Consider the following 13,694-nt stretch of genomic DNA (forward strand, 5'->3'; position numbering starts at 1 on the left):
TCTAAGCCAAAATGATGTCTGGAAGCCGACTTCTGTACTTTGCACCATGACAGCTTGCTTCAGCATCCATAGCCATATGGCACCAGTTCTTGCAGCTCCAAGACTAGAAAAGGTTACCATAGACAGACTTACCATCACTGGTCCAGCTTCACCATGCATTGCGAAAGGAAAAAAATATCATTGACAATTAAGTTTACAAGACTTTAAAGAGGCAACCAATTCCACACAAAGCCACCTCAGCTTGGGCCTGGAGCTCTTCCAAGAAATTGCTTATGAAGTTTTATGCAAATCACTTTAAAAACCATACATCATTCCAACTATCCAACATTTACAAAAACCATACACCACAATCAGACAACTACAGACTCAAAATCTTGTAACATTTACTAAAAGAACTAGCTCAAAATAAAAGAGTCCATACAGACAATCTAGCAGGTTCAATCGCTTAGTCAAAGAGGATGATACCCATATCCTGCAGCAAAACAAATTCGTAAGTTAGCAAAATAAATGAACATGTCTAAATTATAAGAAAATTACAACAAGAAAAGAAAAGGGAGAATAACAAGGACATAACAATGTAATTTGACAATAGCACGAGAAAAAAAAGAATCAATCTAGGTTCATATAAGCAAAACATTACATAATCAATAGTGCCACCACCAGAAGGTACTAATGCCAACTTCTCCCTCCCAATTGCAATCAACTTTGTGATTCCTTAAGAGCCCTGCAAGAATTTAATACTTTTGACTCTTACAAACATAAAAATCGATAAGAATAAAACATTCCATCAAGCCTAACAATTGTTTTGCATACATAAGTAACTACATTATCTTGAGTTCCAATTATATAACCATGTTTAGTATCAATTACCGAAGACAATGGAGCTTCACTTGTGTTCACTTCATCTTCTTGTGTTGCTCACAGGTCTTCAATTAAAAAATGTACCAAATGTGTTACAATACGCATGAAAAAGTTAGAATGTGGACATATTTTCAGTAAGTATAATTAAACAGGAGTAAAGGAGAGAAAAATAAGCAACCTGATTTTTTCTTCTCTTCTGTTTGGTATTGTTGTCACTCGGTTGTTTCTTTTTTGCTTGCAATATCTTCACCACATTTTCTATTGTAGGCACCTCTCTTTTAGATGGTGGCTTTCTTTTATTTCGAACCATGAGAGGACTAAGCACCTTATTATTTTTCACCGCCACGTCATCGATGGCTTCATTACATATAGAAGATGCATTTGGAAGGTGATGGGAAGGTGGACTGGGTTCAAACCTTAAGCCACATAATTTCAGCTTTAACATATTTATATGATGCATGACTTCCAAGTAAAGGTCCTCCCTTCTTGATGCGATTAATGCTAACTCATGAAAACTTTTCATCAAGGAGTCATATCTTTGTACATCAGGGTAGTCACTCAAATCATCATATTTTCTTCGATTCAAGTCTTTCCTCCATCGGTCAAGAATACATTTTCTTGGCAATGATCTAACATTCCTTATGTAGCGCCCCAGATTTTAAAACATATTAATATTTTGAGTAAAGATGGAAAATAATTATTTTGACACTTTATTATTTAGTATAATAAATACTATGTCTATTAAACTTCGTAATAAAATGTTTTCATTTATGAAACGAACTAGACTCAAAACGGGTTTAAAATGTTACTCTAATGATTTATTAAATTGATAAAGACCTAGTGTAAAATAATTACCTACTAAATAATTTAATCTACACCGAATGCTTTATTTTTCATAAACTAATCAAATCTATTCACATCCCCATCTTTGAAATACAACTCATTCATACACTACGGTAGTAATGATTCCATCCACTCATCACCCTCACATTTTTAAAATCCAACTTATTCTCCACTTTGATTTTAATATGCCTCCCTCATCATTTTGCCTCTTATTCTAAATATTTTATTACCCTCTTTTCTTCAACAACTTCCTTATTCTCGACTTCTTTCCATTCTCCCACCAACCTCTCCAGCTCCTACACTCATTACAGCCATTTACTCTCCAGCTCATGCACTCATTATAGCCATTCACAATTCCTGCCTAAGCCTTTTCGGGCCTTTATAACTGACTGCCTCTCTTCAGAAAAGACTGGCACCTCTTGAGTACTAAGCTCTTCCTTCTTCCTTATTTTCTCCTTTCTCCTTCTTTTCTATTCTGCTTCTTCTCTATTCCTTTTTGTTACTCAAAACCAAGAAGACCTGATTTGGGCCATGTTTCCAGTAGGCCAGAAGAACCTACAGATTTATCCAACCCAATCTAATCTGACCTGCAAGCCCAACCCAACAGCAATCCACAAACCGATTTCAGCCCAGACCCGCAAGCCCATCAACCCAGACCCAGCAGCCCAAAACCCATAAGCCCCACAAACTAGTTCTAAACCAGCAACCCACGGGCCAAACCTAGAACACTCAAGCCCATTCAGCAAGCCCGAGATCCATAAGCCCGAGACCCATCAACCCGGAACCCCGACCCGCCGGCAACCCGCCGCCGGCAGTTTCTCCGGCGACTTCTCCGTCGACTTTTCCGGCCACTCTCCGGCGACTTTTCCGGCGACTTTCCGGTCACTTTTCCGACGACTTTCCGGCCACTTTCCGGCTATTTTCCCCGGCGACCAAACTCACCGTTTCGCTGGATTTTCGAGTGGAAATCCTTAATGTGAGTTTCTAAGTTTTTAATTAGCCTAAAAGTATATATTTTCATAAAATCAAGTAACTAGTATATTAGAATATAACTTTAATAATTATAGAATTGAATATTCTTATTATAACTTATTTATGTATATTATATTTTGAAAAATATATATATACTCTAAAGTATTGATTATGTTTGATTATTGATAATTAATGAGTGATGTTGTTTAAACTAAGGGCTTGATTAATTATAAAACTCTAGAATTAAAGAACGATTTCATGAGTTTAATCATGTAATGCATTGCTTTAGAAATTGAGTATTATGGAAATTGAGCATGCTGTATTATTATGATTTCTCAAATATATTGGTTGAAATAATTGTTAATATGTTTTGTTAATTGGTTTGGTAATTGGATTGATGTTCCCTAAAAGTGATTAGGTTTTGTTAGAAAAATACATAGGTTTCTTGTTGGTTGATTTCTCTATACTATAGAGAACGATATTAAGAATTTTAGATTGTACTATAGTGATTACTTGAGACCTAGATTAGATGTTATTCCAAAGTATTGATTTGCTAATTGATTAAGTAAATATTAAGTTTTAACCATGTTGAGTGTTCATAAATGTAAGTGATTTTCCAATTAATAGATGATCGCTTCTATGTATGTGTCTATGTATAAAAATAGAATTCATGTTGAGGCATGAGTTTCTAGAAAGTAATGATATTGACCTTGTATGCACATGTATATGTGTTTGATGCAGATGATGAATTGAGACAGCACAAAAGGGACTGTAAGTATTTTTATACTTACTGAGGGTAGCACTGGATTTCAGTAATGTTGTGTTTATGTTTTATTTTAATTGGATGCGTGTGACTGATTATTGCATACTGTTAATAATCAACCTATTAATATTGGGCGCGACGTCTCCCAAAGGTTCATGATAGAGTTGAACCGGAAACCATAATAATCATATTGATTGGGACGGCTTTCAAAGTACTAGAGGAGGGAGGTCTCCAATAGTGCGAAAATCAGTTAATTAAAATGTAATGTAGAGGGGACGGCCTCGAGAAACACGATTAAACGGGGGGACGTGCCCTTACAAGAGAGGAGTGTAATCACTATATAAACTGTTAAACTTTGCATGAAAAACTATCACCTCATCATTATGTCATATCTGTACCTTAAAATAACGCATAAATCATGATGTTGTTGAATGACAGTTAGCTCACTTATGGAACTATGGGATTGTGGTTATAACCACCTTCTCATAGATGACTGTGCAGGCACAGACACTGACGAGTATCAGGATTATCAGGAGCCTTATGATGATTCTGGTTTCATAGATGAGACTGTCTAAAGTCTCATTCTTATGATAGACTTGCTGAACAGTTTATCTCCCATGTCGTTATTAGGTTTTATTTTATGTACTTTCTAGACATCTTATGCTTTATTTTATGGTTTGTAATATGACTACTATTACATAGAACGTGTGCCGTGGTGGCCCTTATGTTATTGCTTTTATGTGTATTTATTTGTAAGACCTTTTATTATTATTTTAATGTAAGTTGAGGTATTTAATTTAAAGGCTCTAATGTGTTATTTAATCCAAGCCTGTTGGATAAATTATATTTTCCGCTGCCAATTTATACTCTGATGATGTAGTAATGTCACGTGGAAATCGAAATTTTCACTTACGCCTTTTTGTAAAAGGCGGGGCGTTACACCTTATGTCCAATACAGTAAGAGCATGCCTACACAAGATTCCTCTAAATTCAAATAACCCACAAGTGCATTTCACTTCACATTTATCTTCATTGAAGTAAACACAAAATCTTATTTCTTTTATGTAGTCATCAATTTTAACCTCATCAGACACTTGATAGGTAGAAATTGCACCTTCACTTTTAAGAAGAGAGCAATTACGATACATGAACCACATAAACTCCTTCCGGACTTCTTTGAACTTTGCATTAGTGTAAACATCTTGAAATTTCTTCTCCATAGGGTGATCGGATACACATGGAATGGTGCAATTAAAAGATTTGAAATCAGCTGCTCTCTCATTCAAAACCTTTTTCCTCAAAGCATTATCAAATTGGTCAACAAATTCTTTTAACGTGCTCCCTGAGTGCACATAACTATCAAAAAATGCATTCATACTTTCACTTTTTTGTGTAATACTCATTCCTGCCCAAAATGTATCTTTCACATATGTTGGTACCCAATGAGTCCGCTCACTATATAACTCACACAACCATGCATTATCCCGAAGATTATAACTCTCGAGTAGACTTTGCCAATTCTCATCGAATTCAACACATGTTTGAGAATCATACACACAAGTTTGTATGGCACTCTTCAAGCCACAAGTGTATTGAGCATGTGATCCAAGCTTTTCCAAGAGTTTTCTCATAATGTGCCATAAACAAAATCTATGTAGGGCTCCAGGAAAAACTCTTGCAATTGCACTTTTTATAGCCATATCTTGATCTGTTATAATTGCTTTTGGAGCTCGGCCATTCATACATTTCAACCATGTTTCAAACAACCAAACAAATGTGTCTGTATCGTCACCTGATAGTAATCCAGCCCCCAAAAGTATTGACTGACCATGATGATTCACTCCCACAAAAGAAGCAAATGACATTCCATATATATTAGTCAAGTACGTTGTGTCAACTGTAATGACATCTCCAAAATACTCATATGCTGCCCTACTTCGTGCATCAGCCCAAAACACATTTCGTAACCTAGATTCATCATCCAAATCCATCACAGCGTAGAAGCCATCATTCATTTCTCGCATTCTAGTAAAATAGTCACGAAGTACTCCAGCACCTCCTTTGCCGAGTCGAAGATTTCTTGCCTTGTTAATAAAATTCAAGCCATCTTTCTCTATAAATGGAAGATTCTCATACCCCTCAACTTCAACGAGAGAGTTGAAGTTCTTCCTCGTACCTACTTCAGCTATATCATTTAGTTCATATTTTCTTTTCTCAATAGGAGCTAACTTCCTATTGCATCGAAAAGATCTTGCTTTGCTCAGGCTTAAGGCATGATTATGGTCAACCTCAACAGTAGTCAAAAACCACGCTCCATCAACTAACCGCGCATTAATCTTGGCCTTACACCCTGTTTCCTTTGTTGGATTTGGCTTACCGATATTACTTGTGTTGATTTTTGTCTTGCCATAACGAGCACATGCAAGGGTGAGGTATTTTACACTCCCACCTAGTTTCTTTTTAATTCCTTTATATATCACCCCAAAACCCACTTGCTGAGCATACTGCTTATAATATAAGAAAAGTTCTTGTTCGGAACTAAACCTCATTCCGTACGTGGGTTCTTTAACATTTTGATTGTACTGCACATCATTGTCCTCCTTATCATCCAACTGTAAATTACATTGAGTTTCATTTTCATCTATATCAAAAAGAAGAAAACAAAGTTTAGAGGAACTCATAACAAATGCTACAACCATGAATAATAACATTAACTAAACGACATTCAACAAATATTGAGTAAAATCTACTAATGAGAAAGAAACTCAATGATATTAAAGGAAGAGTGTAAAGCATAACTAACCAATTTGAGGGACAACTTTGAGGACCAAAGCATCGTCATTTGGAATCTGTGTAAGCACAAAATCATTAGGTTCATAACTTGCAACTTGGCCACAATTTACACGTAATATATTTTAACTTTTGAAGCAGCATGTATATACTTTGCATTTGCAGTAACGCATAATTTACACTATTTACATTTAGAATTGGAATGCAAAATGAGAACTTCAAGGAAATCCTTTAAGACTCATACCTGCATCCGCTGATCAGGCATTACATCTTTAGATCCAATCAAATGTGTTGATGAGACACCAGACAGATTTTGTCTCACTTTTACAGCTCCAACACCACTAGCAGATGCATTCCATAAGTCCATTCCAATATTCAAATTAGTTTCAGGCATAGAGACAGGCTTCTCAAGTACTGAAGCTTCAGCAATGGCCCCAACAGTGTTACTCTGTGCATTAACTCCTAAGGAGGTTATAGTGAGTACAAAACTATCACACCCAAAGTAAAACAAGCAAGAGCCATTTAGGTTGAAGATGAAAAATATACCATCTGCAAGCATATCGTGAAAAAATCCCTTCTTACTTCCAGCAAAATCCTACAGAGTTGGGAACGTTTTCATTAGACCAAAAAAAAAAAAATACATTATATCAACAGGTCAATGAAACTCCAACACTATAAATCTTTCAATAATTAGGACATAGGCATACATAAACCAGCCAACATGGTCAAGTGAGAAAGCAGACCTATTGATATTGATATAATGTACCTTTTGGTCATTATTCTCATCTCTTGCATCTGATGCACCCTCGATACCACTTTCAGCACTATTAACCAGAGGGGAAGATAAAACAGGGAGAAGCAAATTTCTGATCAAAATGTCGTGGGGATTTAAAAAAAAAAAAATTAACAAAAGAAAAAAAAACATTAATTTAAACCCAGTGCAAAGGAGAAATGATGCAAAAATAAGTCAAAAGAAGATCCAAAACTACACTAAGGTTGCTGAACCTTTGTGACGCACCATCATTTCCTGCACTTGAAGCTGCTTGTGCACTTTCTTCAGCCTTGCCTAAACTTCCAGAAGTTGATTTGAATTTTTTAGCAGACACTCGATCCTTTCCATAAGGGCCCTTCTCTTCCAACTGTGCATTGATCTGTATTGGGTTTGGAGTCTAGAGAATATATAGTAAACAAACTTAGATAACAAATTCATAAACTCTTAAGTATTTAACAGCAGCAGGGGTGTGCTTGTTAGACGTGTGAGCACATGCGTTTGTATAGTAAAATAAATGGTGTAAGGAAAATGAAAGTGACTAGGAATCTAGGATTACCGTAGTAATAATTGGATGAGCATAAACTCCCCATGGAGGATATAAACCAGGGTAGAGAATTGGCAACCCATACGGTGAGATCAACGGGTGCTGAAAAATTGCCAATAAGAATGAAAATAAGAACCTTTTATCTTATAGAGAATGTATCCCTCCACATGATCCAAAAAAGAGATATATTCACCTGGCTTCCCCATAGGTAGGGGTGGGGAGTTGGAGAAGCAACCGTTGAGACAAAAAATGGAGGTGGCATAGCTCCAGGACCATAATAAGCCTAAACAGGAAGCTCATCTATAAGCTACTAACATTGATTATCTGTATAACTAATCTATATAAAGTCAAAAATCAATTAAAAAATTCAAGGTAAAAAAACAATTGAAAAAAAAAAAACTAAACATATTCTCATCACGAACCTGCATAGAGCTTGACCAATCAGGATAAGGCGGTGTTGGTATTTCCTGTAAATAGAAATGAGAATGCTTTACAACCAAAAAAAAAAAAAAGAAATGTAAAAAAATAAAATAAGGGTTAAGAGGAAGACGAGGATACTTGAGCTGAAGAAGCTGGTTTGGAAGGCTTAGAAGGTTTGCTCTCTTCCCCTGTCCCCATCGAGTTGTTTCAAAAAATCCCCTTCAAGTTCTACATTTTATGACTAGATCGCTTCTATCCACAATAATATTTATGAAGCGCCTGAAAATCCCATATTGAATAACTAACAAACAAGTTGGAACAGGCCAATATTCTTTCAAATAGCCAACCACCACAAGCGTACAAATCTAAGTGCAACTCAACTCAATCTAATCCCAAAAGTATACGAGACTCTTGGCAACAGAACACGTAAGTACTAAGAACAAAATTATTTCGAAGTTAATCAAAGGAGCGGATGATGAAGAAGTGGTCCGGCGAATTAAAAAGTCATACAGGAGACAAATAAAAGTCTGCATGACATTGTTATCATCTGACCGTCCATTACTAGTTTCACGCGGAGATGCGAGACCCAATTGATGACGAAAGGGAGAAATGCTATACTTTCAATTTTTTTTGCGTCTTTTTGAATAAAGTTCGAGGTGTATTCTTAGAGGCACAGGGCCACCTCCATGTTGAAGTTTGCAACAGTTTCCTCATTATTTATTGTAAATCAAGTATTAATAGCTGGTTTTGTAAATAATTGGTTTTCTCTTGAACTATAGTGTTTAGTCACCATTGCTAAGTTCACCTCAGGACAAGCAAGACCGCGAGCAAGGTCCAACCTTAAGGTCAGGTACACTCCCCAACAACAGACAAGCACCTCAGAACACTGGCTCGTTTAAGTTGGATGGGATGGTTGGCGCTTGGCGGCGACAGCCAAAGTGAATTATTGACACCTCAAGGCTCGCCTCTTGACTAATCGGACCAAACCAGCAACAAGGGGTTTAGGACTTGTAGACCGGCAGCATTGCTCAGTTGCATATCTTGTTTTACTCTACTTTTTTTCTTCTTCTTTTTGAGGGGTAAGGGGTTCAGGACTTGTAGACTTTCTTACGACACCGAAAGAGGACCAAATAACCATCGAAAGAAGAATCCAAGCTCTGGTTTGAAAAAACTTTGCCCACAGTCCAATCATCAACACAACCCAACTCAACCCACTTCAACCACACAAGAATTACACCATGAAACAGTATATCTCATCAGAAATAGAAACACATCAGATTTTGAAGAGAAAACTCATCAGGCGTCCTCGACGGCAGCGTACCTGGCGGTGTGCTGTGGTTGTGGCTCGAGAGTGAGAGAGCTGGGGCTTGAAATTTGGGCGGAACTAGCGGCAGCGTCGCAATTCAGCTTACAGGTCGCCTGAGAATGGTGGTTGTGGTGGAGGAGGGGTCGCATAGGGAGAAAAATTAGAGCTGAGCGGGGAAGGGAAATATGGGGGGGAATTTTGTGGGGAGTATTGTTTTCCCGCGAATGAATTTTGGGAAGTAGCCTTTTTCCCGCGAACGAATTTTGTTTTTTATTTTTTTTAAGCGGTTGATGTGGCATGGCTAGTAGGCCTGCCACGTCAAATTCGTCAATAAAGGTCGTGTGAAAAGTAACATTTTTTTTTTTTTTTTTTTTAGAGTAATGATATCTTCCTTCGGCAAACAAATTGATTGACCATGATATCACCAACCATATTTGCCGGATATTGTTTATGTTACTTGATGAGTGACATGCTACAAGAAGTTCATCGAATCAAACAGAGATTTTCATCAATTTTATTATTTGAATAGCTAATAATTTAAGCAATAAATATGAAAGAATTAATATGAGACCCATTTATGTAAAACAGATGGGCAAGCGATCCAAAATTAATTTGGATAGGTGGGTCCATACCGACTCTCTCACATTTGCTAATAATCTGAACAACAAAATTGTTGAAAATCCGAATCTCATGGAAATGCTATCCAAGCCTAAGTAATTGACTCTCTCACATTTGCTAATAATCTGAACAACAAAATTGTTGAAAATCCGAATCCCATAAAAATGCTATCCAAGCCTAAGTAATATCTCCTGATTGGCCTATTAGCTTCTACCTTCAAGCAACTTGGCTCTTCAACCTTTGGATGGGCAATGATACACAAGAAAGTCTCAATGATGGTATATCCTTGGAAGTCAAAAATTATAGAAACTCGTATAACATTTTTTCTTCATTCACTAGGTACCAAAAAAAAAAAAGGAAGGAAAAAAAGTAAAGAAAAATACTCCTTGTATCTACCTTTGTGCATTTTTCATTTGGCATATGAGTTTTCGCAGCACTTGAGGAGTTTATTCTCACTTATGTTTTGATGTTGATCGATATTTGTAATTATCTCAATCTTAATTTGCCTCTTTACTTCAAAATTTGGAAAAATGATTCCCTTACAACTCTTACACAACCCTTTCTCACATTGTGTGGGACCCATATGCATGGGTCCCACACAATGTGAGAGGAGTTGGATGAGAGCTGTGTGGGAGGAGTTGTGCACTAATCACTTCTCTTAAAATTTGTCACATTTCTAAATGATATTCGGAGGTGGGCGTTGGGTGGAGATCTTGCCCCTCTTAAAAAATAAAAAATAAAAACCTTTAAAATTATGAATGCATGACGTGTTTTATCACTTTTAACCTACACCTTCAAATTTTTCTTTCTATCTTTCTCATTGTGATTCATCAAAGTGCAAGTTCTGTTAGTTGTTACAGTGTTACTCGATCAGTCTCTTCCATCGGACAAGGAAGAGCACAGGTGCAGCGAGTCGTTGACGTTCACTGCACGAGTGGAATACTACTTAGTCAAGTAGAAGGGCCAACCTAAGAGCGAGACAAGTTGGGAATGGGCTGAAACTTATGATTCGATGGCCAAGTCATTGAGTACTGGACGTCCGGCAGAGCGACTCTCAATGAGGACGCTGAGACTTCTCGAAAAAAAATAAAAAAAAAATTGGCTTTATCCGCCTTTACTAAAGATCTCTTCCAAGAAATTAAAAGAGGAAGGCCTTGGGGTAAAAAGTATTGAAACTTGGAATCTGGCAGCCGTGACTCATGAGACTCTGGACTGAGGTACGTAGTGCTACACTGTAAGTAAGCTTATTTTCATATAAATCTTCCCTCCTTTAACACATGGGAAGTAAACTATGTGTTAGTGTCAAAGGATATGGCGATGGCGGTGTTACTTGTTAGGGTAGACTAGCAGTAAGTTTGTTTGTGTTAAAAAAACAAATTACTTGTAACTGTGTAAGTTTCTAACCTGTAGGCTTGTAGCTGTAACAAGTAACAACATCCCCTTCTCTTTTACGGATCCAACCCCTAAGGTATAGCTAGGCTGCCCCATAAGCACTCGTAACGTTATTTCAATATTTTTTTTGCACTGAAGCCTATTTTCGATATGCTTGATATGCAAAATGTTATTGTATCGGCCTACAAAACACAAAGCCACCTCAGCTTGGGCCCGGAGCTCTTCCAAGAAATTGCTTATGAAGTTTACTGCAAATCACTGTAAAAACCATACACCATTCCAAATGTTATTCGCTTACAAAAACCATACACCACAATCAGCCAACTACAGACTCAAAATCCTTGTAACGTAATAAAAAAGCAAAAAGGCACAACCCAAGTACACAAAGAATATACAAGATAGAAGCCTAGCAAGTAGCGGATAACATCTCCTAAAAGCACTAGCTGAAAATAAGAGAACCTCCATACAAACAAACCAACAGGCTCAATCGCTTAGTAGTCAAAGAGGCTGAAACCAATATCCTGCAGCAAAACAAATTCGTAAGTTGGCACAATAATCAAACATGTCTAAATTATAAAAAACTAAAAAAAAAAAGAAAAAGAAAAGAAAAGAAAAGGGAGAATGGCAAGGACATAACACTGTAGATTGACAATAGCACGAGAGAGAAGAATCAATCTAGGTTCTTATAAGCAAAACATTACATAATCACTAGCGCCACCACCAGCAGGTATTGATGCCAACTTTTCCCTCCCAACTGCAATCAACTCGGTGATTTCTTGAGAACCCTGCAAGAATTTAATACTTTTGACTCTTACAAATATATAAATCCATAAGAATAAAACATTCCATCAAGCCCACTAATTGTTTTGTATACCCGAGTAACTACATTATCTTGAGTTCCAATTACATAAACAAGCTGAGTATCGCTTACCAAAGGCAATGGAGCTTCACTTGTGTTCACTTCACCTTCTTGCGTTGCTTGGAAAGTCTTCAATAAAAAAATGTACCAAGTGTATTATAATATGCCTAAAAAAGTCTGAATGTACATGTGTTTTTAATAAGCATAATCAAACACATGTAAAGGAAAGAAAAATAAGTAACCTGAGTTTTTCTTCTCTTGTGCTTGGCATTGTTGTCACTCGGTTGTTTTCTTTTTGCTTGTAACCCCTTCACCACTTTTTCTACTGGAGGCATCACCTTTCTTTTTAAAGGTGACCTTTTCTTCGAACCACGAGAGAACTAAGCACCTTATTACTTTTCACTATCACACCATCAATGGCTTCATTACACATAGAAGATGCACTTGGAAGGTGATGGGAAGGTGGACTAGGTTCACACCTTAAGCCATAGTATTTCACCTTTAACATATCTACATGATGCATGACATCCATGTAATGGTCCTCGCTTGTTGCTGTGATCGATGCAACTTCACAAAAAATTTTCATCATGTGGTCATATCTTTGTACATCAGGGTTGCCCCTCAAATCATCATATTTTGTTCGCTTCAAGTCTTTCCTCCATCGGTCAAGAATATATTTTGCTGGCAACGATCTAACTTTTTTTAGGTTTAATACAATAAGGGCATGACTACACAAGATTCCTCTACATTCAAACAACCCACAAGTGCATTTTACTTCACATTCATCTTCATTGAAGTAAACACAAAATCTTAATTCTTTTATGTAGTCATCCACTTTAACCTCATTAGACACTTGATAGGTAGACATTCCATCTTCACTTTTAAGAAGAGAGTAATCACAATACATCAAGCACCTAAACTCTCCCTGAACTTCTTTGAACTTTGCATTGGTGTAAACATTTTGCAATTTCTTCTCAATGGGGTAATGGGATATACATGGAATGGAGCAACTAAAAGAATTGAAATTAGTTGCTCTCTCATTCAAAACCTTTCTCCTCAAAGCATGATCAATTTGGTCAATAAATTCCTTCAACATGCTCCCCGAGTGCACATAACTATCAAAAAATGGATTCATACTTTCACTCCGTTGTGTAGTACTCATTCCGGCCCAAAATATATCTTTCACATACGTTGGTACCCAATGAGTCCGCTCACTATATAACCCACACAACTATGCATTATCCTAAAGATTATAATTCTCAAGTAGACTTTGCCAACTCTCATCGAACTCAGCACACGTTTGAGAATCATACAGACAAGTTTCTATGGCATTCTTCAAGCCACAAGTGTATTGAGCATGTGATCCAAGCTTTTTTGGAAATTTTCTCACAATGTGCCATAGACAAAATCTATGTCGGACTCTAGGAAAAATTCTTGCAATTGCACTTTTCATAGCCCTATCTTGATCTGTTACAATTACACTTGGATCTCGGCCGCTCATGTATTTCAACCATGTTTCAAACAACCAAACAAATGTGTTTGTATCCTCACCTG

The 13,694-nt window shown here is 36.9% G+C and overlaps 1 protein-coding gene and 1 long non-coding RNA gene across 2 annotated transcripts; one reads left to right on the forward strand and one right to left on the reverse strand.

Moving 5' to 3' along the window:
• Nucleotides 1–1,726: 1,726 nt before the first annotated feature.
• On the forward strand, nt 1,727–4,261 carry LOC133862587 (uncharacterized). The gene is made up of 2 exons (XR_009899251.1): nt 1,727–2,680; nt 3,418–4,261. It is a non-coding gene; the product is annotated as an uncharacterized LOC133862587 (long non-coding RNA).
• Nucleotides 4,262–11,772: 7,511 nt separating this feature from the next.
• Nucleotides 11,773–13,302, reverse strand: LOC133862619 (protein FAR-RED IMPAIRED RESPONSE 1-like). The gene is made up of 4 exons (XM_062298462.1): nt 12,529–13,302; nt 12,156–12,269; nt 11,983–12,066; nt 11,773–11,802 (listed from the first exon to the last, which is right to left on the reverse strand). The coding sequence occupies exons 1-4, from the start codon at nt 13,300–13,302 to the stop codon at nt 11,773–11,775; spliced, it is 1,002 nt and encodes a 333-aa protein (XP_062154446.1).
• Nucleotides 13,303–13,694: the final 392 nt, after the last annotated feature.

The sequence above is a fragment of the Alnus glutinosa genome, chromosome 3 (assembly GCF_958979055.1).
Source record: "Alnus glutinosa chromosome 3, dhAlnGlut1.1, whole genome shotgun sequence".
In the NCBI taxonomy this organism is placed as follows: domain Eukaryota; kingdom Viridiplantae; phylum Streptophyta; class Magnoliopsida; order Fagales; family Betulaceae; genus Alnus; species Alnus glutinosa.